Below are 25,660 nucleotides of genomic sequence, written 5' to 3'. Positions count from 1 at the left end.
ATGTTTCCCCTCCCCTTCCCAATTCAGAAGTTAACATCAATCAAAATCCAGAATGACAAGATGCGGACTGGAAACCTTCCAGCCAACATGAAGAAGAACCGTGTTTTACAGATCATTCCATGTAAGAGCCCTCCCTCCACTCCAGAGCCTTATTGCCCCATCCCTCAATTCCCTCCACCCCTTCCACTTCTCAGGTACTAGTTAATGATTGGCTTGTAGACAAAAACCATGGTGTTGCCTCTTGTTGCATCCAGTTAACAACATGGCGTTGCCTCTTGTTGCACCTTAGTGGCTTCTGGAAATAAAAGAATGTAAAAGCCAAAGGCTTTCTCCCTAATGAGCTAGGAACAGACATGTCCTTGCCCAGCTGGGATTCTGTCTGCCCAGGGCCTGAGGTGGGAGCAATGCAAGGAGAGGGAGAAGACAAATGATATTGGCTAGCTATGAGCCACTGTCCTTCTTACAGATGAATTCAACAGAGTGATCATTCCAGTTAAGCGGGGCGAAGAGAATACAGACTATGTGAACGCATCCTTTATTGATGTAAGTGGTGGGTGTGACCCCTAAGCCCCCAACACCCCATGGAGATTCAGCCAGGATTTGCAGTGCCTCCCTCCCATACCTGCTGGGGAGGATCATGTTTGAATCAGTCAACAAATAGTGAATTGATACTCACCCACCCACTCACCCTGTACATTAGGTCTGTCCAGCTCCGTAGAGCAGAAGGTGGGGAAAAACAGATGGCATGCAGCAGTATAATACCTGGAAGAAAAAGTTCACAGTGCAGACCACAGCCAAGAGGAACCTGGCTGCCCTCTGATCTTTCCCATTCCTGTCCTCTTCATCCTAGCTCTAATCCCTGTTTCCACTTCCCTGTCTCTTACAGAAAGCAACCAGCTTGTCAGATAGGATTTAGTCCTTGGCCACAGGGGAGCTCTTTATGGGCTGAGTTTGCCTCCAAGCAGTCCCCATCCCTTCCTAGTGGCCTGTCTTCTCCACTAGTCCCTCTCTGATTAAACCATCTCACCCTTGCAATTAACCTGGCCTGTGCAGGGCTACCGGCAGAAGGACTCCTATATCGCCAGCCAGGGCCCTCTTCTCCACACAATTGAGGACTTCTGGCGAATGATCTGGGAGTGGAAATCCTGCTCTATCGTGATGCTAACAGAACTGGAGGAGAGAGGCCAGGTGAGCTTCAAGGTCCTGGGCGGTGAGAGACAGCATGAAAAGGTGTGTGTGTAAATGGGGAGGTTGGGAAGGCAAGAAGGTGTTTGGACCTTGTCTTTGACTTATACGGTCCAAAGAGTACATTTGCATAGTATAAGTACATACTTAAAAGGTATATAAATACATATGCATTTCCAGGCTTGCCCAGCCAGTTGGTGTCTAAGTAGTCATTAGCTTCTCCCAAGACTAGAAAAGCAGTGTGATCTGAGCCTCCATGTTATTCCCAGACAGCTCACACCCTTTCACTTTCTCCTGAATACAGTCCCCCTAGCCTAGCCTTTGCACAGTGCCCCAGGCAGGGCATCCTCTCCTTCCCAGTGCCCCAGGCAGGGCAGCTAGATCAAGGTTCTGAGGTAGACCCAGTATGAGTGTCCCTAAGAAGGGATTTCCTCATTGCTGACTACATAAAATAAAGCAGTAGAATTTAAGAAATTGTGCAAACAAGGAACTTACAGTCTAATATTCAATAATAAGGAAATCTTTTAAAGAAAAAAGCCCTCAGGTCAATTAAAAAGCAGAGTTGTATGGAAACTCATACTAAAAAGGGACCCTAGCAGTCCCCTAGGTCAACTTCCTCTCAGTATAGGAAACCTCCTAATATTGTTCCTGAGTCAGAATCATACAGCCTCTACTAAGCACATTCAATCCAGGGATATCTCCCTCACCCCCCACATTACAGGGGAACCCAGTCTGTGTTTTGATAATGCTTATTCTTTTAAAAATTATTTCTGTTGAAGTTGCACATTGCAGCAAATGAGTGATTCATTATGTCTGGAGTGTCACTTAGCAGGGATCAGAATCCAGAGAATGGGCCTGGAGAGAAGCTAGCAAGTCCTGGTGAGAAAATTCCTTTAAGCCACAGTGAAGAGTTTGATCTTCACAAAGGAGTTGAAGAGCCCTTGACAACATCCAGTTTGTGATTTTTAAAAAATCCCTCTGGCAGCAGTGAGGAGGACGCTTTAGAAATGCGGAAGCTGTTGCAGTAATGCTGGTGGCCTGGACTCGGGTAGTGAGAGGGTGCTATCCCAGAGAGGGTGAAGTGAGGAGGAATTAAATATGGCACCCACTCATGACTCATTGAATTTATAGTCAAACATTTAAAATACAAAGTATGTTTTACATTAGTTGTCCCAAGTCACTACTTGTTCCCCATCTGTACTTAACGTTAACTTTGGTACAAGGCTTTACAATATTTGCTCACCCTGATGTTTCATTACATCAGGGTTGTTTGTTTGTTTGTTTGTTTGTTTGTTTGTTTTTGAGACAGGGTCTCACTTTGTCACCCAGGCTGGAGTGCAGTGGCACGATCTCGACTCACTGCAGCCTCAGCCTCCCAGGTTCAAGTGATCCTCCCACGTAGCCCTCCAAGTAGCTAGGACTAAAGGCACGTGCCCCCACGGCCAGCTAGTTTTTGTGTTTTTTTGTAGAGACAGGGTTTCACCATGTTGCCCAGGCTGCTCTTGAACTCCTGGGCTCAATTGATCCACCCACCTATTGACCCAAAGTGCTAGGATTACAGGTTTGAGCCATAGTGCCCGGCATTTTTTTGAATTTTAATCAGCCATTTAACTCATTAGCTATTCTTCTTAGACTTGTATGATGTACCTAATCAACAGACATACTTTGTAGGTCTCTATCATCTTTTTTTTTTTGAGACGGAGTCTCACTGTGTCACCCAGGCTGGAGTGCAATGGCACAATATGGGCTTATTGCAGCCTCTGCCTCCCAGGTTCTAGCAATTCTCCTGCCACAGCCTCCCTAGTAGCTGGGATCAAAGATACCCACCATTCATGCCCAGCTAATTTTTGTATTTTTGTAGGCATGGGGTTTCACCATGTTGGCCAGGCTGGTCTCAAACTCCTGACTTCAGGTGATCTGCCTGACTCGGCCTCCCAAAGTGCTGGTACTATAGGCGTGAGCCACCGCGCCCAGCGTCTTCATCATCATTAATAACAATACTGATGAGGTGGGAGGTTTGGTTAAGGTGCTTGGCTTTGCACCCAAGGAAGCACACACCTGAGTAACAAAGGCCATTTAGGAAATGAGCCACCGTGTTCTCAGGAGCTAGGTGCCTATTCCCAGCCCTCTCTGATCAACCGTGTTGGAACCTGCAGATCAGACCGGGGCCCTATATGTGGTTCCTCCTGCACCCCTGCCCTCCAGATCTGTGATGGGCAGGACCAAAGAGCAGGCCAAACAGCTGGAACCGCGAACACAAGGACCATCTCAGCCCACTGCCCTGTGATAAAATGTGGCCCAGTGAACATCTCCACCTTTGTCCCATCAGATGCAGGCTCTTCCATCCTTGAAAAGGACCTAGTAAGAATAAAGGGCAGGGGGCCAGGAAGCATTTCATGTGTGTGGCAGTGGGGAGAAGAGTCATGCACACACAAATTCTCCTACCCACTGAGTGAGGCCTCTCCCTCTACCTTCCACTGTACCTTAGGCTCTATCTTCCTAGGGCCAGTGAAGCAGACAATGGTGCTTGCCCTCAGAAGCTTCTGAGTGGATCAGAACAGGATATTAGTGATGTTCTTTACAAGGCCTCACTGGACCCCAAGTTCACTTTCTGTTCCATTCATGTTGTCAAGTGCAGGTTCCAGAGATCATTAACGCAGTAAGCCTAAATGATGCAATGAAAGGTGCCTACATTTATACAGTGACACTACCATCCTCACTTACAGTATTAAGTTTCCAGAGAAAAAAAATCTGATCCCAAAATGTAAATTCTATACCTATATAAATTAAAATCCCAAAGGAATTAAAAATTTTAAATTATCTCCTTCTGCTTTTTTTTTTTTTTTTTTTTTTGAGATGGAATCTCACTCTGTCCGCCAGACTGGAGTGCAGTGGCACAGTCTCAGCTCACTGCAACCTCCACCTCCAGGATTCAAGCGATTCTCCCACCTCAGCCTCCCGAGTAGCTGGGATTACAGGCATGCACTACCATGCCCAGCTAATTTTCATATTTTTAGTAGAGACAGGGTTTCATCATGTTGGCCATGCTGTAATCAAACTCCTGACCCCAAGTGATCCGCCCGCCGTAGCCTCCTAGAGTGCTAGGATTACAGGCATGAGCCATTGCCCCTGGCCACCTTCTGCTCTGTTTTAACCAAAAGGGTTCACCAGGATGCCTGGTAAGCCTTAGGTTCCCTCAGCAGCTGCAGCTTGGACCATCAGCCTGGGCAGACAGAGCAGTGCCAGGAACTCCCATGCTAGGTTAGCCCAACCCTAGGCCTCATCCTGCTTCTCTAAAGCATAGTGAAACATGATAGCATTAGTCTCCACAAAGCTGTGTGTCCCCATCACCAGTGTCAGCCTTAGATCGCATAAGAGACTTCATGCTGTCTGGTGGAAAGACAAAGTAGGAGAAAAGACAGAAAAGCTTCCGTTTCACTTCTTTAAGATGCTTTTATCTAGAGGCCGTAACCTGAATACACAAATCTGAGATGTAACTCCAGTCCCCAGCTTTTCTTCTACTGGTCTTGAACACCCATTCCCTATCTTCTGTCCCTTACCCACTGATGACTTTAACACCAGGCTTACTGCTCCTTTTGAGCCCCTGTTCCTGACTCTGGTTTTGGAGGCATCAGTCACCATGTGGATGATCCATCTATCCTTAGTCTATTTCTCAGCTTCCTCAGCCACCTCATCCTGTGGTCAAGTTATGATCTGCCCTGTATCTGCACCACCTTTAGAATCTCAACAAGGCATCCGCCCTGGTTACTGCCTCCTTCCTCCCACCTCAGTATTCTCTTTTACTCCAGTCATTTTTGTCTTCATCAAGTCCTTAGAGCCATTAATGCCTCCACTTTCCCAACATCAGCCACGCTGAACATGTCCTCACCTTCCTTCTTACTCTGTTTTTGTGTTTTGAGTTTTGTTTTTGAGCGTCTGAGTTTTCTGATTTGAGTTTTTGTGGTATGTCATTATCATTATTACCTTTCCTTATTCCCTCATGCTTTTTTTTTTTTTTTTTTTTTTTTTTTGAGACAGTCTCGCTCTGTTGCTCAGGCTGGAGTGCAGTGGCGTGATCTCTGCTCACTGCAAGCTCCGCCTCCCAGGTTCATGCCATTCTCCTGCCTCAGCCGCCCAAGTAGCTGGGACTACAGGCGCCCGCCACCACGCCCGGCTAATTATTTGTATTTTTAGTAAAGACGAGGTTTCACCATGTTAGCTAGTATCGTGTCGACCTCCTGACCTCATGATCTGCCCGCCTCGGCCTCCCAAAGTGCTGGGATTACAGGCGTGAGCCACCGCGCCCAGCATCCCTCGTGCTTTCTTACTTTCATGGCAAGCTCTCTGGTAAAACCCAGATATATGCCTCTATCTGATATAGCAAACATCACTGGGCAAAAACACAAAACAGTGCCAAATGCTCTCACATTGAACTCATGGCCACAAATCTCATAGGGGTAATTGGTGCCACCTAGCAATGCTATTGCTCTTCCTTTTCTTCCTGAAACCTCCAGCATCTGCTCTTGCCTGTCCCATCATACTCACACCTTAGCTTGTGACCTGGCCTCATTCTTCTCCAAGAAATCAGACAAGAACACTGCCATCCTCCCAACCCCAAACAACCAGCCTCTTCAAATCTGTACCAACTCTCTTCTCTCTTGTTACAGTGGAAAAGGGTTTCTGCATCTCTCAGTCCAGCTGTCCACTGTGCCTTTGGCCCCATTCTCTCCTGCCTGCTCAGGGATGTTGCTGCTATAACCATCTTCTCTCCCACCTCCATCAGCAGTTCCCCTCTCTAACCACTACTTTCATCAGCCTATACGTGTTACATTTCCTGTCTATTAAAAACAAAAAAATCTGCTGATCCCACTTTCCCTTCCAGCTACTATCCTGTTTTTCTGCACCCCTTCCCAGCAAAACTCCTTTAAAGAGTTGGCTTTTGGCCGGGCGCAGTGGCTCAAGCCTATAATCCCAGCACTTTGGGAGGCCAAGGTGAGCGGATCACAAGGTCAAAAGATCGACACCATGCTGGCCAACATGGCAAAACCCCATCTCTACTAAAAATACAAAAATTAGCTGGGCGTGGTGGTGCATGCCTGTGATCCTAGCTACTCGGGAGGCTGAGGCAGGAGAATCACTTTAACCAGGGAGTTGGAGGTTGCAGTGAGCCAAGATCGCGCTACTGCACTCCAGCCTGGTGACAGAGTGAGACTCCATCTCCAAAAAAAAAAAAGAGTTGGCTTTCTCCCCCCAAGTTCTTTCTTCGCTCTGTTCCTTTCAGGCTTGGCCCCCCTGGGACTGCTTTAGTCAAGATCACCAGTGACTGACCTCTTGCCAAATCCACAGGTCATTTCTCTTTTCTGATTTTTTTTTTTTTTTTTTTTTGTCCTTACAGCAGCATTTGATAGAGTCAGTGCCTCCCTTCTCCTCATCAGAACACTTACTTCCACAGCATCACCCCACTCACTAACCTGGCAGTTCCTTTGTTATTTCTTTGTGACCTCCTCCTCTAAAACATTGGAGTGTACTAGATTCAGGCACTAGCCCTTCAGGATCTCAGCCAGTCCTGTGGCTTTAAGTACAACCCATATGCCAGGGATCCTGAATCTACGTCTCCAGCCCAGTCACCTGTCCCCCTTCCCAATGTGGGCTCCTGATTTCCTCCTTCCCCCGACACTAGTCCACCCCACTCTTAGCCTTCTAAATAAATAGCCACCTTCTGCCCAGTTGCTCATGTCTAAAATCCGAGAGTTACCTTCCTTACTCCCCTCTCCTCACCCCTCACATCCAGTCTACCACTGAGTCCTGATACAGGCAGAGCCTCCCCACTTTTCTCCAGTGTAACTGCTGTCATCCGAACAAGCCCTCGTCTCTCACTGCTTGCCCTTGGGACTCTGGGGATGACTCATATGCACAGCCTCGTCTGCAGTGGCCTGGCAACTGGTCCTCCTGCTCTCATTCTAACCCACCTTTAGTTCTTCAGATGGCAGCTGCTGGTCCTTTTGAAAATATAAATCATTGTCACTCCTTGTCTTAAAAATCCTCTTTGAGGCCAGGTGCGGCAGCTCATGCCTGTAATCCCAGCATTTTGGGAGGCCAAGGCGGGTGGATCACGTGAAGTCAGAAGTTCAAGACCAGCCTGACCAACATGGAGAAACCCCATCTCTACTAAAAATACAAAATTAGCGGGCATGGTGGCGCATGCCTCTCATCCCAGCTACTTGGGAGGCTGAGGCAGGAGAATCGCTTGAACCTGGGAGGCGGAGGTTGCACTGAGCCAAGATCGCGCCATTGCACTCCAGCTTGGGCAACAAGAGCGAAACTCTGTCTCAAAAAAAAAAAAAAAAAAATTCCTCTTTGGTCTTCCAGAGATCGTGAGAGAAAATCTACCCATGTATACAAAATTTAGAGACTTTTGGTCAGATATGGTGGCTCACACCTGTAATCCTCCCACTTTGGGAGGCTGAGGCAGGTGGATCACCTGAGGTCAAGAGTTTGAGACCAGCCTGGCCAACATGGCGAAACCCTGTCTCTACTAAAAATACAAAAATTAGCTAGGCATGGTGGCGCACACCCGTAGTCCCAGCTACTGGGGAGTCTGGGGTGGGAGAATCACTTGAAACTGGGAGGCGGAGGTTGCAGTAAGCCAAGATCATGCCACTGCACTCCAGCCTGGGCAACAGAGCAAGACTCTCTCGAAAAAGAAAAAAAAATTAGAGACTTTTAGTGTTGATATCTAGTCCCTAGACTTGATATGTATTTCTGTCTTAGAGATAGAGATCACGCTTAATTCCTCCAGCACACATACTCTGTGACTCTCACACCCATTGGGACCTCATGGTTCTGATGGTTTTAAAAGCCAAGTCTTCATCCCAGCTGAGACATTGTGTAAATCATTGTTGAGAAGGCACTATGGTAGCAAAAACCATTCCACCCACCAGTGCCATAAAAACTAATTATAATGCCTGATGAAGTGAGCCTTAATGAGAATTTTTTTTTTTTTTTGGCTGTTCTGGTTGAAGAGCGGCCCAGAGCACCGATCCCTGAGGCATCCCCAGGGCTCCTAGAGAGCATGGGTAGAAGAGCACTAGTCCAGGGCATGTCCTTGATTCACCACTTTAATAATCATGATTTTATTTGGACTGTGAGACTATTCACAACTTCTTTTTCTACTTAATTTTTTTCCATATCTTTCAATGACATTATATGTATGGTTGAGAATTTTCAAATGCCAGTAGTGAAGAATCTCAGATCTTACCCCAAAATTCTCTAAAGAAATGGGCAGCATAACTGTGTGATGTTATATTTATGTATTTATGCCTTGGCTTGTTCTGCAGACATTGAACAAATTCATTTACCAGATACTGAGAGCCTACCATGTGCCAGGCATTGTGCAAGGTGTGGGGAATACAGAAATGAAAAGAGACGCAGCCACTCCCACAAGGAGCTATAGAGGGAAGTGAGCCAGGTGCAAGCAAAGACAGACAGTAGACCACCTCCTGCTCACTAGCAAGGACAGAAAGGCGAGTGCTAGCAACTTGAAGGTACCTTGCAGATCAAAGAGATAAAGGTAAAAGGGAGAAAGGATACTGTGGCCTGGGCGGTGGTGAAGCCCGCGGCTGTCTGGGAATGTGAATTGGTTCTGATTTTCTGAATTAGCAGTCTGGCAGATGTAAGCAGCGTTAACTATGAAAACACCCCATGGGAGAAAAAGAAAGGAATTGGAACAAAGATTTTCACTCCTTCTCTCCCTCCGGCCACCAAGTATTGGATACCCTGTGAGCCTGTAGTCAGAGTTCTTTGCAGACCCCGTCAGTGTCTGTTGAGTCTCTGATGAGGATCGGAAGATAATTGGAATGATGTGATATAATGATCCTGCAAGTTTTCAATACCTTGGGGACGAAGTGTGTCAGCGTAAGAGGTGGCTGTACTGAGAGGGGTCAGGCTGCTCGTGGGCAGTGCTGCTTCTATACATGGGGTACTCTGAGCTCCTCACCTCTCCAACTTGTCCCTCCAGGAGAAGTGTGCCCAGTACTGGCCATCCGATGGACTGGTGTCCTATGGAGATATTACAGTGGAACTGAAGAAGGAGGAGGAATGTGAGAGCTACACCGTCCGAGACCTCCTGGTCACCAACACCAGGGTAAGATGGGTGGTGGGTGGACTCTGCCCCCCAGGAAAAGCAGGGTTACCCCTGCCTCCCTGATCCCCTTTCTTCCAAAGGAGAATAAGAGCCGGCAGATCCGGCAGTTCCACTTCCATGGCTGGCCTGAAGTAGGCATCCCCAGTGACGGAAAGGGCATGATCAGCATCATCGCTGCCGTGCAGAAGCAGCAGCAGCAGTCAGGGAACCACCCCATCACCGTGCACTGCAGGTATGGCTCACCCTTGCCCTCAGGGGGAGAGAGAAAGCAAGGAGGGGCAGACAGGGGAAGCTGGTGACCATGGGTCAGACTGAAGAAAGCCACACAAGAGCAAGATATGGGTGAGCACATGGTAGTCGAGATTGATGCCAAGACAGGATTGGATGCTAAGAGAGGACCTTGGAGCTTGAACTTGGCACAATAAGTGCTAGAGGACTAATGTTCGGATAGTGGGCAGGAGAGCAGCAAGGGAGACTGGCAGTGGAGACCCCAGTTGTGCTATGTGAGGTAAGGGCCTGGCCTCCTTAAGAAGCACAGGAAAAAAGAACAGGGCAATGATTTTAAAAACAGTGAACTGTAGGTATGGCTTGCCCTGTCTGTACATTGAGGAAAAATGAACAAGACTAAGAACAGAGGGTGAAAGAGAAGAAGAGTCAAGGGTGTCTCCCAGGTTTGAGCCTGGATTGGTGTGACCAGCAGAAGAAAGACAGTAAAGAGGCTTGTTTGAGGGGAAAAGTTGAATTTTGTTTGGGGCATGTTGCTGGAGATTGCATTTTAGAAAAAATGCACTCCTTTACTTAGAATCCTAACAACAGCTTACAAGGCCCAACATGTTCTGAGGGCTCCCTGGCCAGGGCCGGCATAGGATAGTGTGTACCACGGGCTGGCTCTGACCCCACCCCCACCACTCTCCTTTCTTCTTTCATGAACTGCATGGCCTTCAGCACCCTGGGCACACACCTGCCGTGGGCCTGAGATGCCAGTTTCCCAGGCAGCCACAGGGCTTTGTCCAAGCCTTCTCTTGAGTACCCTGCCTAGAACTCCCACTCCTCTTTTCCCTTCTCTTAACACACATCTTGTCTAGGGACATTGCTAAACCCCACAGTCCCTGCCTCAGAGTAGGCACTCAGTGTCTGGTGAGTGAATCAACTGATGACATTGAATAGGGGGATAGCGTCAAGGTCAGAGTCTGGATTCCTGGGATTTAGGAAGAAAGTGAGAGACATGGAAAGGAATCAGCAGATACACACCAGTGTAGGGAGTGGGGTTTGTCAGGGAAAGGGAAAGACAGGACTAGAGCTAGTTCTAACCTGAGCGAACGGCAGGTCAGGACAACTCAGGCCAGCGTGTGCAGGTGGACAGCAATGGCTCCGTGCTGGTGGGGTATGAGTGAAGGTCATCCCCCACGGTCCAACAGGTGAGTCCCTCCACAATACATGGGGCCATGCAGGAAGGGCACAGGGTACACTGCCTCCCGACCCAGAACCCGTCCAGGCTGGGTGGAGGCCCACAGGGCAAAGGCGAGCACCGGCTGCCTGCCCCACCTCTTTGTCTACCACTTACCACTGTCACTCACCCCCTTGCACAGAGGGCCATGGCAGGTGTGGTAAATGTGTCTGCTCTGTTGCAGCGCTGGAGCAGGAAGGACGGGGACCTTCTGTGCCCTGAGCACCGTCCTGGAGCGTGTGAAAGCAGAGGGGATTTTGGATGTCTTCCAGACTGTCAAGAGCCTACGGCTACAGAGGCCACACATGGTCCAGACACTGGTATGCTGCCCACATATTTGTCCCTGCCACCACACCACCTGCAGCCCTTCTCTGTCAAGGCCAGCTCAGGGAGGACGCTCTTCAGAGGGGCCCACCCAGGAGTCAGAAGACTGTCTAAACACAGACCTGCCCTTCCCCTCCCAAGGTGCCCCAAATACACAGGAAGCACGTTGGGAGGCAGGATGGCAGCAATGGGAACATAGCCCCTGTTGCCAGAGGATGGGCCAGGTTAGAAGGGGGTGTCTGGGTGCCCCACAGGGCTCATCTGCACTTCTCTGTGGGTAAGGAAGATCCAGGAGGAGTACCTGCCTTTGGGCTTGGGCTCCCTGTTAAGAGGTCTGGCTTTTAACAAGCCACACATCCACAGAGGTTTTCCTGAATCCCATGGAGCTAGAAATGTTTGAGGAGTAAAGAAAAGTGAATGTTAGTAGGTTTGGGAGACAAGGTTCTGAGAGCCAGGGTGTATGCTAGCCTGGCAGCCATGGTAAGTGTGGGCCATGCTCAGCTGCACTGTCTCCCAGCCCAGCACATGCATGTCTGACCTCTGTAGGGCCTGGGTCAGCTCTGGTCAGCTCTGCTTGTAGAAGGTCTGCTGCATTCAGCCCAGAAGGGGAATGCTGTCAGAACTCTGGCAGGCAGATCAGAGCTCAGGTGAAAGTTCAAAAACATTTAGTTCCTCTTGATTTTCCATCTTCGAAAAAAAAAAAATGAGTCTGTTAGGAATTATAGGTACTGTGTGTTCTTCAGTAACCCTGGCCTTTTCCCTATCTTTCCCTCTCCAGGAACAGTATGAGTTCTGCTACAAGGTGGTGCAGGAATATATTGATGCATTCTCAGATTATGCCAACTTCAAGTAAGCGGCAACAAGCGTCCGTGGACCAGGAGGATTGCCTTTAATATTTTGTAATATTCTGTTTTGTTAATATACCCCAAATTGTGTATATATCTTATAACTGTTTTAGAAATTGGTACATAGGCTTCTATTACCTATTAGGTGGAAATTTTATATGTAAATGTGTTAGCACTGATAGTCCTTTTTCCAATGTTTTATTGGGGAATTAAATAGTGTGATGTTTGGACTGATATCGTGAAATCCTCAGCCGGGAAATTGGGCTGGATTGTGCTTTGGTTAATACATCTTTCCCTAAAGAAGATAAAAACAAAATCCATTCCAGGTAGCTCAGCACCAACTAAGAAAAAAAGCACAAAGTACTCAGAGCTCTAGAGGAAAGTGGTTGTCCCCATACCACCATGCACTGTAAATATCCCTCCCCTCTCTCCCTGGTCCCCTCCCCCATCCCCACCACCTATATCATGGGAGTAATAGGACCAGAGCGGTATCTCTGGCACCACACTAGGGACTATCAGGTAATAAAAGCTTTGACTCCCTGAGGAAATGTCTCTCCCTTTGTCTGGGGGTGGGGCAGCCATACAGGCTGGGGCTTTCCTCGGCTGTTCATGGCCCTGCTGTTGCTGTTCTCTCTGAGCAATCTGGGAGAGGCCACAGTCCCCCAACTCCTATCCACCAAACACAGCCTCTCCAGTTCTTAGGTGATCTCCAGGACCCTCCTTTCATTGCCAGCACATCTTTGGTTTAGTGGTCCTGGCCAGCCTCCCTCCTTATGGAAGGTGGCCAGGTCCTCACTGAGTCTCCTTAAGGACAGGGGGACAGGGGAGAGTGGAGCTGACTCAGCTTTGGGCTGAGGCCAGTCTGACCTCTCCAGTCTGTGGTGCTTTGCTACAAAGCTGTCTGGATTGTGTCACCCTGTCCAGGATAAGTCTTTATATCCACATGTATTGTGTTGAATTGCTTCCATTTTCTTTCATACGGGTCCTCATTTCTGGGAATGTGAATGTTTCTCGGATCTAGAAGTCAGGATGGTGGGAGTCTTAGATCCCAACTTGGTTTTGAGTGACATGTTAGACAAAAGTGTTGAACTTTTTTCTTAAAGAAGCTGGATGTTCATTTATGTCTCCTATAACAGTCTGCCCTGTCCAGAGACCCAGTATCCTTAGGATATTGTTCTTATCCTCATGGTTGAAGCTGGGTCACTGCCATGTCCGTATTCCACCCTGAGGAAAGAGCATGGAGAGCCAGCAGCTTCATTTCTAAGGACAGGAAGCCAAATCTGCACTTTTCATTTCCACTCATACCCCACCCCATATTCTACTCATTGGCTTCACAAGGTTTTCACCTGGTCATAGCTATGCCTAACTACAGGGGGTGCTGGGGAAGTGTGATCTTTTATTGTGTTGGGAGAATGGGTCTGTCCACTGCCTCCCAGCCTCATGAGCAGCTTACTACAGGAGCAGGAGAGCGAACTGGTGGCTGTGGCTGTCAGGCAGGGCCTTTCTTGAAGAGCCAGCACAGGCCTAGGCTCCGCAGAGGCTTCTGGAGTGAGAGGTGGCACCCCAGCCTGGTCCATGGAGGCATGCTTAGGGGTCAGCACTACTGAGCTTCTTGGAGGAGTTGGGACTTGAACCAGACTCATGGGATGCTGGAAATTTAGATGAGTGAAAAGGAGGAAAGGCGAAGTGGAGCCACATTACAGAGGGCCTCAGAGTCCAGATAAAGCAGTTAACATGTAGTGGCTCCAGGAGGGAAGCCTGTCTGTGCACCACATATCCAGGATGTTTGTGGGAAGGAAGGAGATGTGCAGAAGGGACCCAGGAGGCAAGGGCTGCAACAGACCCCTCTGGAAGTTTACAGGAGGTGAGTGTGAGTCATTAGAGACATTCAGTTCTGTAGGAACTAAGGAACTCCCAAGAGGCAGTAAACTTAAAACTCAGTAGTCTCAAGAGAAGTATGGATAAATTAGGCAAAGACAGAATCTGAGGAATTTCTGGTGAGGGGTGCCAAGTTTGGGGAGCAACCCCTGGCTCCTTGCAGGCTACCCTTCAGTGCTCTGTGTGGCCAAGTCCAAGTCGATGCAGGAGGGCAGGCACTGGGTCAGCAAGCCACTCAGTGAATGTGCAGGTGAGGCCGTTCACAGGCGCTTTTGTGCCTCCCAGCAGGCTGCCTCCTATTGTCAAGGCTGGCCTTCAGCAGGGTGTGCCACCGTGGCCTGAGTGGTTTTCTGCTGAAGTCCATGCTGATTTGGCCAGTGGATAGGCATCACCTGGGTGCAAAACCGGTGTCTCCAGGTAGGAATGACCTCAGCTGTTTGCTCCCTGTCTTGCTCAGGCTGTAAATGGGTCCCTCATCCCTTCATGCCTCCCTCTTCACTCCTCTTTTGCTTTCTACTTGGGGCTTGCATGTTGACAAGAGAGGTGAACCCAACAGAAACTAGTGTAGGCCAACAGGAAAATGTGCTGAGGCTCACACAGCACAGTCATGTGGAAAGGGCAGGGGTGACCGCTTCATCTGGTGCCCTTCCCACAGCCAGTCAGTTGTGACCCAAGGGGCCTAGGGTAGGAGTGTTTCTCCATAGGGGAAGAGTAACAGCCTGCACCCACCACACACCCAAAGCTCTACATCCTGCCACACTCAGACCTCACTTCATTTGGGCAGGTCCCTCCTGGGTTGCAGTTTCCTTCATTGTTCCTCTGTCCCAAATACTCAAGTCTCTGTCATTAAAAATAAAGAACAGGCCAGGTGCAGTGGCTCACACCTATAATCCCACACTTTGGGAGGCCAAGGCAGGTGGATCACTTGAGCCCAGGATTCGAGACCAACCTGGGCAACATGACAAGACCCTGTCTCTACAAAAAAATAACAAATCAGCCGGGCATGGTGGCACACACCTGTAGTCCCAGCTACTTGGGAGGCTGAGGTGGAAGGATCACCTGAGCCCATGAGGTGGAGGCTACAGTGAGCCGTGATTATGCCACTGCACTTCAGCCTGGGTCAAAGAGACCCTCAAAAAAATAGGCTGGGCACAATGGCTAATGCCTATAATCCTAGCACTTTGGGAGGCCAAGGTGGACGGATCACCTGAGGTCTGGAGTTCGAGATCAGCCTGGTCAACATGGTGAAACCATCTCTACTAAAAACACAAAAGTTAGCCGGGTGTGGTGGCACATGCCAGCTACCAGGGAGGCTGAGGCAAGAGAATCGCTGGAACCTGAGAGGCAGAAACTGCAATGAGCTGAGATCACACCACTGCACTCCAACCTGGGTGACAGCGAGACTCCATCTCAAAAAAAAATAAAAATAAAAATAATTAATTACATAAACAGCATGTCTCCCACCCCAGGCCTAAGTTCTTCCCTGTTTATGAGAGACTATGAAAAAGCCTGTACTCTGTCTCTTCCCTCTTCCTCATTTCATTCCCATACGTTTCTTTTTCATCCCTGCTCACCAAGGTCACCTTGGTGCTAAACCCCAGGGATCCATGGTCTCTTCCCCTTTGTGTCACTGGCTGTCCTCTGCCTCTTATCCTCACCCTTGAGCTGCTCCTCCACTGTCTCTTCTCTCAGAGGTCAGGATTCTGGGTCTGTCTCTGTGGACCCTCAGCTCTCCTCCAATCCCAAGTCCCCCACATCCTGGTCGCATGTCAGGGTTTCAGAGATGCCTGCCTCCCACTGCCCACACCCAGGGGCCCACCCTCCTTTCCTCTAACCCTCCCACATTCTCTGGCCCCATGGATCTGCAGCAGTTCCTGCTGGCCCTTTTCCATTTTGTTTCTTACGCTGCACCCCTCCGCTGCCACTCCCTGCGTCCATGACTCCAGCTCACTTGTCTCTCCTTCACCCAGGTCGCCTGCTCAGTTTGTGCCCCTCTGTGCTCCTGCAGCACCTGAGTGTTTATTCACCTCTGAACCTCTGCTTTCCCACCTGAGTACGCGCAGCTCCGGGCTGCAGTGACTTCATATCCTGAGGACTGGAGCCCCATGGTGAACAGATGGCTTTCTATGTTCTAATGAGAGGGATACAAGAGTTCTAGAGTTCTAGTCTAGAAAGGACATCAAACATTTCTAAAAAGCTAAGTATGTTGCCAGAAAAAAAAAGGAAAGCAGAGCTTTCCCCAGGAAGCTTAGCTCTCGTTTAGATTTTTCAGGAAAAACAATCAAATTACAGAATAAATAAAGGCACCCATCCCCCTTTTAAATGAACACCAGCTTTGAATAAAACGTTCTGTAAACCCCAAGCAGAACTAAACTAGTACATTGAACTTAGATTCATTTTCACTAAACCACAAAGCAAATGTTTTTCTAAAAATCACCCGGTTAACAAAGTCTGTGTATTTAAGCCAAAATAATTTAACTGAACATACGGGCCACACATTCGTTTCAGGTCCCTGCTAATAAGTCAGTCTGGAAATTCACAGGTGTGCCCATCCTGCCTTGGCTGCTGAAGTCCAGGTGTCTAGGGCTGACTGATGCCCATTATGCCTCCCCTTCCCCATCTTTGTCACAGGATTTGACGCACCAGCTCTCTTAATGACTCTGTCCACCACAATGCCAAGCCTGACCCTGGCCCTCCCATATGCTGTTCAGCCCAAGCGCGGAGATTGGCTATTAACCCTGTAAATAGGCCTCTGACCCCCGGAGGCTGATGGCTGGCCAGGGAAAGCTGAGCTGCTGACGCAGACTGGGAGGCAAGAGCCCACTTCCAGCAGCCAGGCTAGTCGTGTCTAAATCCATGACTGGGGAGGGGTTAGAGCCTTGAGGAACAAAATTATTCTACCGGCTGCTGATGGCCCTGGGAGACTGCACTGGCCCAACAGCTGGGCCCCATCTCATGGGTCCACTTCTTTGCCAGGAGAGAAGCCACTCCTGGGTAGGTACTGCCCCACCCAAACCCAGCCATCTGTAGTGACCCAGCCCTGGTTCCCAGGTATGTGGATGTGGATTGTCCCACCCAACCCACTCTATAGTGAGCAAACAAGCCCTCTGGGACAGTGGTCACAGCCTCCCCTGTACCTCTGAACAGCCTGCCAGGCGCCCTACTCTTGGGCCTCCACTGTCCACCAGGGAAAGCCCTGAGCTGAGAGTTGGGGAACCTCATTTCTCCTGCCCAGGACGCAATTCTCTTTTGGCATCAGGGAGGGCTGTGAGGCCTTTCTAGGTCTCAAGATGAGGAGCTTGAAGATGCAGCCTGGGAAGTAAGAAGGTGAGACCAGGACATGGGCCAGCCAGAAGCAGGAGTCCCAGGCCTGGAGGCTCCTGGGAAGGTGGTGGGGAGGGAGCATCTGTTGGTGGCCTCAGGGCAGCAGCTGCCTGGTGAATGCTCGTGGAGTGGATGCTCTGGGAAGGGGGATGGGTAGTAAGCTTCTCCCCCTCCCCTCTCAAGACGTCACTGGAGTCTGGGGGTGGAGCTGCCTGGTCTATAAATCCTGGGGCCATCAGGCTAAGGTCCTGCAGCTGCTTGAAGGAGCCATCTCATCCACAGCTCTTCCTCGGTGAGTGGGGAGCCTTCCCTAAGGGCTGGGACACCTGGATCGAGCTTTTTCCTGGGTCCATGGTGTGCTGTTCCTCTTCCCCATTCCCAAGCACCTCCACCCCTGAACCATGCCAGAAAAGTCCCCTTTTCCTCTCTTCTCCGCAACAGCTCTACCATCTATTGTGCTTGCTGTCCCTGGCATGGGAGGGATAAGGGGTAGAAGCATTTGCCCCCATCAACACCACACATCCATTCCACATCCACAACTACTATGAAAGAGATAGAGCAGTCCACAGAGAAAAGGGCAGAAGTCCTGCCACTCTGGTTCCCTAGCACTGGTGCTCCAGATGCCCCTATATTGAGAACTCCCCTGACCATCCATCTATCCTCCCATCCATTGGCCTGAATTCAGGTCTCTGTTCCCCTCCAACTTTCTTCCACTTCTGGAAACTCCTTGAAGGAAGGATGGATGGGCTTGGACAAGTGGGAGGGCCCTCAGAGTTGGCAAGGCAGGTAGCCTCTGTGCCCCGGGCTCAGGGAGAAGGCTGGTCCCCTGGAGCATCGTCCCCTGCTGGGCCAGGATCCCCCAGGATCTGGACCCCTGTGTGCTTGGGATGAAGAGCCGTGGCAGAGAAGGAAGGGCGTAAGGAGATACCAAAGCTGCCCCAGGATGCCAGTTTTCCAAGGTGGCCCTGTAGGAAGGGGGGTGGGATGTGGGGGTGAGGTAAGGCTCCTTGAATGCTGTACCCTGTCCATTAGAGCAGCCATGGCCAGTTCCAGGCAAGGCCTCCTCCTGCTCCTGCTACTGCTGACTGCTCACCCTGGACCCTCAGAGGCTCAGCACTGGTCCCATGGCTGGTACCCTGGAGGAAAGCGAGCCCTCAGCTCAGCCCAGGATCCCCAGAATGCCCTTAGGCCCCCAGGTGGGTGTCTCCCAGCCTGATTGGAAGAAAGTGATGGCCGGGGGCTCCCCCACCCACCTGGAGCCTGAGGTCGGGGTAGGGAGGACAGCATCAGTTCCCTTCTAAGGAAGGGCCCTGGGCACTGCAGCAGGCAGCCCAGCCCAGGCTACCTATGGCCTCCCAAGTGATGCCCTGGCTCGCCTGGAAGACAGCATGCCCTGGGAGGGCAGGACCATGGCGTGGTGGTCCCTTCGCAGGAAGCGACATCTGGCACAGACACTACTGGTGAGTGGGATGAAAGGTCCCCAGCATCAAGAGCAGCCACTGGTCATCAGCGGCCATTGTGGCTTAGGGTTGGATGCTGGGAGGGTGGGGAGAATGAAACACCACTGAGAATGCCCCCTGCCACAGCACCACCAATCATTTCTCAGTGCCGCTACTGCACACAGCAGGGTGCTGTCTGCTATCCTTCCTATTTCCCAGGAGGATTCTAGACAATTTATAAAACACTTGGGTTAAAGACTGAAGTCACTAGTAGAGTAGAAGGAGATAATTGAGCCAATGACTGTCTTGAAATGGACAGACCCTGGGCCAGTGGAAAGAGGTGAGGGATGCAACCTCACACAAATAGACAACAGGGCTAAGAGGACCAGGTGGTCACTGACATGTGCACTAGGAACATCTCAGGGACTGCAGAGCTCCCCAAGACACAGCAGAAGGCAGGCGTGGGGAAATGGTTACTATTTTGCAAATCAAACATATTTAAAGTGCATCAGGAGAGCAAGATAACTAAAGAAGAAAGTGGTAAGTTCCTATGAGGCCAAGTCTTACCGCCTGATTTATGTGTACGGGCTCAGGTTTCTATGCGTCAGGCTTGTTTAGGGTAGACAAGAGGGCATGCCCAAGGGAGCTGGAGATCCCCACACCCGCTGGATCCTCAGGCTTCTAGGGGAGGCGGGGACGCGTCTAGCTCTGGGAGGCCAGGTGGGGACGGGGGGACGAGAGGGGAGAGGACCGGGAAGGTGGCAGCTCGGCGGTCACGAGACTAGTGTCTTGAGGCCTGACCGCCACCTCTCCCTCCGCAGAACGCAGCCCGAGAGCCCCGCCCCGCCGTCCTCCAATAAACTGTGAGGTTCTCCGAAGTTGTTGCCTCGAATTCTGTCCTTCGTCCCCTCCCTCTCTTCCCCGCTGAGACCTTTCCCTGCGTGGGGGTTGGAGGGAGGCGAGTCCGGCCCCGCGGGCGGGAGGAACGAAGGGATGGCCCAGGACCCTGGCTGGAGGGCTGGGCCAGAGCCTGGGGGCTGGGTGCGGACGTCCGCAGGGTCGCCGCTTGGGTTCCAGAGGCCACAAGGCCGGGCGAGGTGTGAGGGACAGCCCGAGGACTACAGGTCCCAAGGTGCCCCGCGCCGCTTCCGGGGCACGGTGGAGCCCCGGCAGCGCGGCCGCAGTGAGGAGACGCGGCCATGCTACGCGCGCTGAGCCGCCTGGGCGCGGGGACCCCGTGCGGGCCCCGGGCCCCGCTGGTGCTGCCAGCACGCGGCCGCAAGACCCGCTACGACCCGCCGGCCAAATCCAAGATCGGGCGCGTGAACATGCCGCCCCCAGTGGACCCTGCGGAGTTCTTCGTGCTGATGGAGCGTTACCAGCACTACCGCCAGACCGTGCGCGCCCTCAGGTGTGCGGCCGGGGGGAGGTGGCCGTCCGCGCGCGCTGGGGACGGTGGGGGCGGGCGAAGAGGGTGCCGATTCCTGCCGCCTCTGCACCCAGGATGGAGTTCGTGTCCGAGGTGCGGAGGAAGGCGTACGAGGCCCGAGCCGGGGTTGTGGCGGAGCGCAAGGCCCTGAAGTACGCCACCGAGCACCGCGAGCTGATGGCCTGGAACCAGGAGGAGAACCGGCGGCTGCACGACCTGCGGTGCGTGGGGCGGGAGGCGGGGCGGGGCGGCCTGGCCGGCCTGGGAGAAGCCCGGGCCCCGCTCAGCCTCGGCCCCTTGACCCTCACAGGATAGCGAGGCTGCGGCAGGCGGAACGGGAGCAGGAGCAGCGGCAGGCGTTGGAGCAGGCCCTCAAGGCCGAAGAGGTGCAGGCCTGGGTGCAGCGCAAGGAACGGGAAGTGCTGCAGCTGCAGGTGGGCAACGCCTCCGGAGGGTGGGACTCCAGTCGGTTCGCGGCTTGCGGGGGGCTGGGAATTCTGGGTACCGCGACGCCGGCGCTGGCTATGTGCAGAGACAGAGTTGGCAGGTCAGGGTTTGGGAGAAGAGAGTGCCAGTCAGGCGCAAAGACCCAGAGGTGAGCAGAGTAATTGGACAGTGTTCAGGTGCCTAGCAGGTCTGTGGGAGGGACCCTGCGGTTCCACAAAGAGGTTGTATTTTGCATAACAGGTGATGAAGCCATGAAGGGTTAAATATTTCAGGCTGGGATTAGCAAGTGTGTGACTTAAAAGCAGGGAGACCACTTAGGAGTAATGCAGTGAGAATGGATGAGGCTTGATTTAAAGTAATATAAGGGTGGCTAGGAGCGGTGGTTCACACCTGTAATCTCAGTACTGTGGGAGGCCTAAGCGGGCGTATCACTTGAGTTCAAGAGTTCGAGTCCAGCCTGGCCAACATGGTGAAGCCCCTCTCCTAAAAATAGAAAAATTAGCTGGGCGTCGTGAGAATCGCTTGAACCCAGGAGGCGGCGGTTGCAGTGAGCCGAGATGCAGCCACTGCATTCCATCCTGGGCGACAGTGAGACTCCGTCTCAAATAAATAAATAAATAAATAAATAAATAAATAAATAAATAAAGTAATAGGGGGAAAGACGAGTTAGAGTGATTCAGAGGGGACCACTGAGGGATGGATTTCACCGACCAGGACGTGAGATTTTCATAGCTGGCGCTCGGGGCTATGGCTGAAGTGTCTGAGAAAAGAGCAATGTGGCAAAGCAACCTGATATCACTCCACTGGGAGGCCAGAGGGGCTCTCAAAGAGAACCTGGGCTCCAGGCATGCTTCCCCAGGAAGTGGGAGCTGCTTTCTCAGTGGGGTGAGAGGCCAGCAGGCTGGGTGGGCTGGCTGGCTGGCATGTGCCCGGGGCTCCTGTTCAGCTGGGCTTTTCTCTCCCGATAGGAAGAGGTGAAAAATTTCATCACCCGAGAGAACCTGGAGGCACGGGTGGAAGCAGCATTGGACTCTCCGAAGAGCTACAACTGGGCCATCACCAGAGAGGGGCTGGTGGTCAGGTCACAACACAGGGACTCCTAGGGGCCCAGTAAAGACAGTGCCCGCCGAGGGACCATGTCGGTATTGTGGTGGAAGAGTTGGCCCTGACCTGGAATAAAGCAGTTGGTGCTGCTTATGAGGACGGTTCAGCCTTATCCAGCACAGCCTTCACGTTTTGCCCTCTGCTGTCAACACTTGGTCAGAAACTTCCAAATACAGTGCCCTGTTCTGCCCCTGTGTACAGCCTCAGCACACCAGGAGACCCTAGAGTGGTTTCCATCTCAGAGAGGGTCAGACAGGGCCACAGCCCCTCAGCCTGCCAGGTCATCCGAGTATCATCAAGAGTAGTGATGGGCAAATTACAGTCTGAGGGCCAAACGTGCCTGCTTCCTGTTTTTGTAAATAAAGTTTTGTTGGAACACAGCCATACCCATTCATTGACTTCTTTTTACTACAGTGGCAAAGACAAGTAGTTGCAACAAAGACCATATGAATTGCAAAGCCTAAAATATTTAACTTTTTACAAGAAAAGTGTAGTGATCTCTCATCTGGAGCTTTAGGGCTCTAGCCTGGAGCAGATGTCACCCAGGACCTGAGCCACAAGCTAACCATTGGCCAGGGGCCTGCCTCTGCTCTATACTGGGCTTTGCTGGCCAGAGTCTGGTGTATCCAAGACCCAGAAGGCAAACAGGAGACCGCATTTCTTCTGGGTTCCACAAAGAGGTTGTATTTTGCCTTACAGGTGATGAAGCCATGAAGAGTTAAATATTCCAGGCTAGGATTGGCAGGTGTGTGACTTAAAAGCAGGGAGACCATTAGGAATGGGTCTCTCCACCCATGGCCTCAGTGACTACATTTGCCCTGGCATTGCCAGCGCACTTGGGCCACCCAGCAGATTGCTGCTGGCAGGGGAGACCTGGTTGACCAAGATTTTATAAGGTTAGTGTGGCTTAGCAAGCACTTGAACCAAACTCTGTGGGTATCAGGACTGCCTGTGATGATGAAGAGAGTATATAGATCTGTAGTCCCGGTTCAGATGCAGGCCCTCAAGCAGTGTCTGGGATGAGCTGGAGGAATGTTTCTCAACCAGAGCAGCTTCCATTTGCTGCTATGCACATGAACTCCAGCTTCTCTCCATGACTCCCACCTTGCAGGGAAGGCCTAGGGACCCCCAAGAAATGAAAACCTTTTAGGGTATATGGGCAACTCTTATTGCAGGTGAGAAAGCAGGTAATAAGGTGCAAGCAGAGGTGGTGCCTGGCACCCAGCCCTCCTCAGAGCACTGCACTCCTGAGAACCTTGGCCTCCCTCCTCAGGCCAGTAATAGCTCTTCTCCCCTGGCAACAACTTTAACCAGAGCACAGTGGCATCCCTGCTTTTAGGTGCGAGGCATCTGGAGTGAGACCTGATGGGCACACATGGTTTGATGATGTCTTCCATGGCCTCCGGCTTCGTCATGGTGAAGAGTGGACCATCTGGCCCCCTGCACTGGAAGAAGCCTTTGGTGATGTGGCACATAGGCCCATGTTAGGAAGTCCGGTTTTATGTAACATACTCCTCCCTGGACCTCCTTGTCTCCATCTTCCAGTTTCATTCTTTCCAAGGCCTCTGTACCAGGATCCAGACATAAGCCATCTGTTCAGACAGAGGACACGCTGACCTCGAAGCTCTGTCTTTGGGCTAATTCCACTGCTGTCCAGCATGGGGCTGGAACTCAGCATTCACTGCTGATGCTGTTATGTCATGCAGAACCACCTGGAAACCAAGTGTCACGTTTTTATTCTCTACCCACAGCCACCTTGCTGGTGTAGGCACCACTAGGCAGCTTTTTGGTACCTTCAGGGTTAACTCAAACCCAGTGCCATTGCACCTGCTTCTAATGGAATATAGAGTGCAGCCTGGTGCGCCGGTAGCCTCTCAGATCCCATCCAGTCCAGGTTGCAGAGTCATGTGATGCCCCAGGGTAGAATGCCTGATCTCCACAGAACCCTGGATGGTTAACCTGATGGACATGGCCTTGCTCAAAACACCAGAGTCTCTTCAGATCCTTGCCTCAAGTTCCTAGTAGGGCTTGGATCTGCTACAGACAATGAGCTCTGCAGGGTTTCAAGGGGCAGAGTTGCCAGAATCATGCTGCAGCCTGGACCACCCAGAGAATATCTTGTTCAAGACTCCACTTGTGGGTGGTAGATTTGGGGTCTACCTGGTAAATGCATTTGGAGCAGAACACCCAAAAGTAAGTGCTTTCACCAAGATGGGAGGAGGCCCACCAGGCTTTGTGGGATAGGCAGGATGGACCAGCAATTTGTGAGTGGCAAGTTTTTCCTGAAGGACCCAATCAAGTATAGATGTTTTACCACGAAACTTGGGATTTTTGCCCCTTCCAGTTGTCTAGAATAAGCATGATGTCAATGAGTGGCCCCCCCATGCTGTCCTGGGGATGGATGGTATAGGTAGGTCTTGAGGATCTGTTTATGCAAAACTGTACAGTCATTCATCTCTCAGGCTGAATCGTGAAGGTGTGCTGCTACCAGGTGAAGGCAAGCTGCTTATAGTGGTCCAGGTGGGTAGGACAAGAGAAGAATGCATTTGCCCAATTAACCTGTTCCATCAAGGAGACCACCCTAGACATCATTACACCTAAAGTCATTCCTCATATTTTCCCAGCATACTCCAAATTTTCCATATGGAACAGTCACAGTTATCCAGTATTCCCTGAAATCTTTGGGAAATGTTACCTCCTGCACTTACCCTGTGGTTATTTCCCCAATTCTGACAAGTACAGTTGAAATGGACAACTAGGAAGGTCAGTTGACTCCTGAAATAAGAGCAACTTTGGCAGAAAGGGTTAAGTTTGGAATTATTTTTCCTTCCCAAATAGGAAGGCAAAAGTAATACTGCAGTCCCAAAAACCTGAAACAGGCAGGCCTAGCCATGATGCTGTCATTTCCCCTGTCATGTGCTTTAGTGAATATTTCCTTAGCTCAGGTAAGTGCATAAACAATTTATGTGACGTATAATTAGTTTTTATAAAAGTAATACTGCCAGAGTCAGCATCATGTTTCAGTTTACAGGACCCCAAAGTCAAGAACTTGAAGAATCCCACCATAGTGCCACAAAAAGGGCCCAGGAAAGTGACATTAAAAGGTCAGAGCTGTGGCTGGGCGCGGTGGCTCACGCCTGTAATCCCAACACTGTGGGAGGCTGAGGAGGGTGAATCACGTCAGGAGGTCGAGACCAGCCTGGCCAACATGGTGAAACTGCATCTCTACTAAAAATACAAAAAATTAGCTGGGTGTGGTGGCAGGCACCTGTAATCCCAGCTGGGAGGCTGAGGCAGGAGAATCACTTGAACCCAGGAGATGGAGATTGCAGTGAGCCGAGATCGCACCACTGCACTCCAGCCCAGGCGACAGTATGAGACTGTCACCAAAAAAAAAAAAAAAAAAAAAAAAAAAGAGCTGCATAAGCCCCAGTCTTACGCAGTACTGCACAGTGGCTCTGTGGGTCACAGTAATCCTCTCCAAATGCATTTACCCTGAGTAAAAACACAGGTGTGAGGTTTAAGTTCTCTGGGAAGTTGTGTTACAGTTCACATTTTTTTCTTTTCTTTTTTTTTAATGCTGGCTGCTGAGGGAGAGAAATGGTCTGGGAGTGAGGTTGTGTGGCTGGGAAATCTGAAACAGAAACGTCAACCATGCCTACTACACAGCCTTCTGGCACTACCAGAGTCAGTGCTCACAGGCACTGTTGCTGGCACCCCTGCTGCTGCTGCTGCTGCTATTGGAACTGCAGGAACGCAGGTGACCACTGCAGCTGCCAGAAATGCCCCAGAAGCGGGAAAAGTGAATTTGCCCTTCCTCTGGCCTTAAAAATCTTTCCCCAGGCCAGGTACGGTGTCTCATGTCTGTAATCCCAGCACTTAGGGAGGCTGAGGTGGGTGGAACACCTGAGGTCAGGAGTTCAAGATCAGCCTGGCCTACATGGTGAAACCCATCTCTACAAAAATACAAGAATTAGCCAGGTATGATGGCAGGTGCCTGTAATCCCAGTTACTTCGGAGGCTGAGGCAGAAGAATCGCTTGAACCTGGGAGGTGGAGGTGCACTCCAGCCTGGGCAACAGAGAAAGACTCCATC

At 50.9% G+C, this 25,660-nt stretch overlaps 3 protein-coding genes across 14 annotated transcripts in view; all 3 read left to right on the top strand.

Annotated features, from left to right (window-relative positions):
• The window catches only part of PTPRA (protein tyrosine phosphatase receptor type A), a 161,611-nt gene extending 149,123 nt beyond the window's left edge, over positions 1-12,488 (top strand). For 6 of the 9 annotated variants that reach the window (XM_030915910.1, XM_030915906.1, XM_030915907.1 and 3 more), the window contains 7 exons: positions 28-121; positions 467-543; positions 1,054-1,230; positions 9,203-9,328; positions 9,409-9,560; positions 10,960-11,095; positions 11,878-12,488. In XM_030915910.1, the coding sequence (XP_030771770.1) occupies positions 28-121; positions 467-543; positions 1,054-1,230; positions 9,203-9,328; positions 9,409-9,560; positions 10,960-11,095; positions 11,878-11,952 (837 nt within the window). In that variant the 3' untranslated portion in view covers positions 11,953-12,488. The remainder of the gene's footprint in view (positions 1-27; positions 122-466; positions 544-1,053; positions 1,231-9,202; positions 9,329-9,408; positions 9,561-10,959; positions 11,096-11,877) is intronic. The other 3 variants (XM_030915912.1, XM_030915911.1, XM_030915909.1) reach the window with 1 other exon arrangement.
• A 4,853-nt stretch (positions 12,489-17,341) lies between these two features.
• LOC104674617 (progonadoliberin-2) lies at positions 17,342-19,554 on the top strand. Of its 4 annotated transcripts, none has more exons than XM_010378987.2 (4): positions 17,342-17,438; positions 18,179-18,342; positions 18,473-18,606; positions 19,407-19,554. In XM_010378987.2, the coding sequence occupies exons 2-4, from the start codon at positions 18,186-18,188 to the stop codon at positions 19,443-19,445; spliced, it is 330 nt and encodes a 109-aa protein (XP_010377289.1). In that variant the 5' UTR covers positions 17,342-17,438; positions 18,179-18,185; the 3' UTR covers positions 19,446-19,554. The 4 variants fall into 4 exon arrangements, with proteins under 4 accessions (XP_010377289.1, XP_010377288.1, XP_010377286.1 ...); XM_010378986.2 differs by having other exon boundaries at positions 18,470-18,606; XM_010378984.2 differs by having other exon boundaries at positions 18,449-18,606.
• A 111-nt stretch (positions 19,555-19,665) lies between these two features.
• MRPS26 (mitochondrial ribosomal protein S26) lies at positions 19,666-21,949 on the top strand. Its single transcript, XM_010378982.2, has 4 exons — positions 19,666-19,996; positions 20,089-20,235; positions 20,325-20,448; positions 21,430-21,949. The coding sequence occupies exons 1-4, from the start codon at positions 19,785-19,787 to the stop codon at positions 21,562-21,564; spliced, it is 618 nt and encodes a 205-aa protein (XP_010377284.1). The 5' UTR covers positions 19,666-19,784; the 3' UTR covers positions 21,565-21,949.
• The last annotated feature ends 3,711 nt before the right edge of the window (positions 21,950-25,660 follow it).

This window comes from Rhinopithecus roxellana, chromosome 13, assembly GCF_007565055.1.
Source record: "Rhinopithecus roxellana isolate Shanxi Qingling chromosome 13, ASM756505v1, whole genome shotgun sequence".
Lineage (NCBI taxonomy): Eukaryota > Metazoa > Chordata > Mammalia > Primates > Cercopithecidae > Rhinopithecus > Rhinopithecus roxellana.
This window is presented reverse-complemented; position numbering and strand designations above follow the sequence as displayed.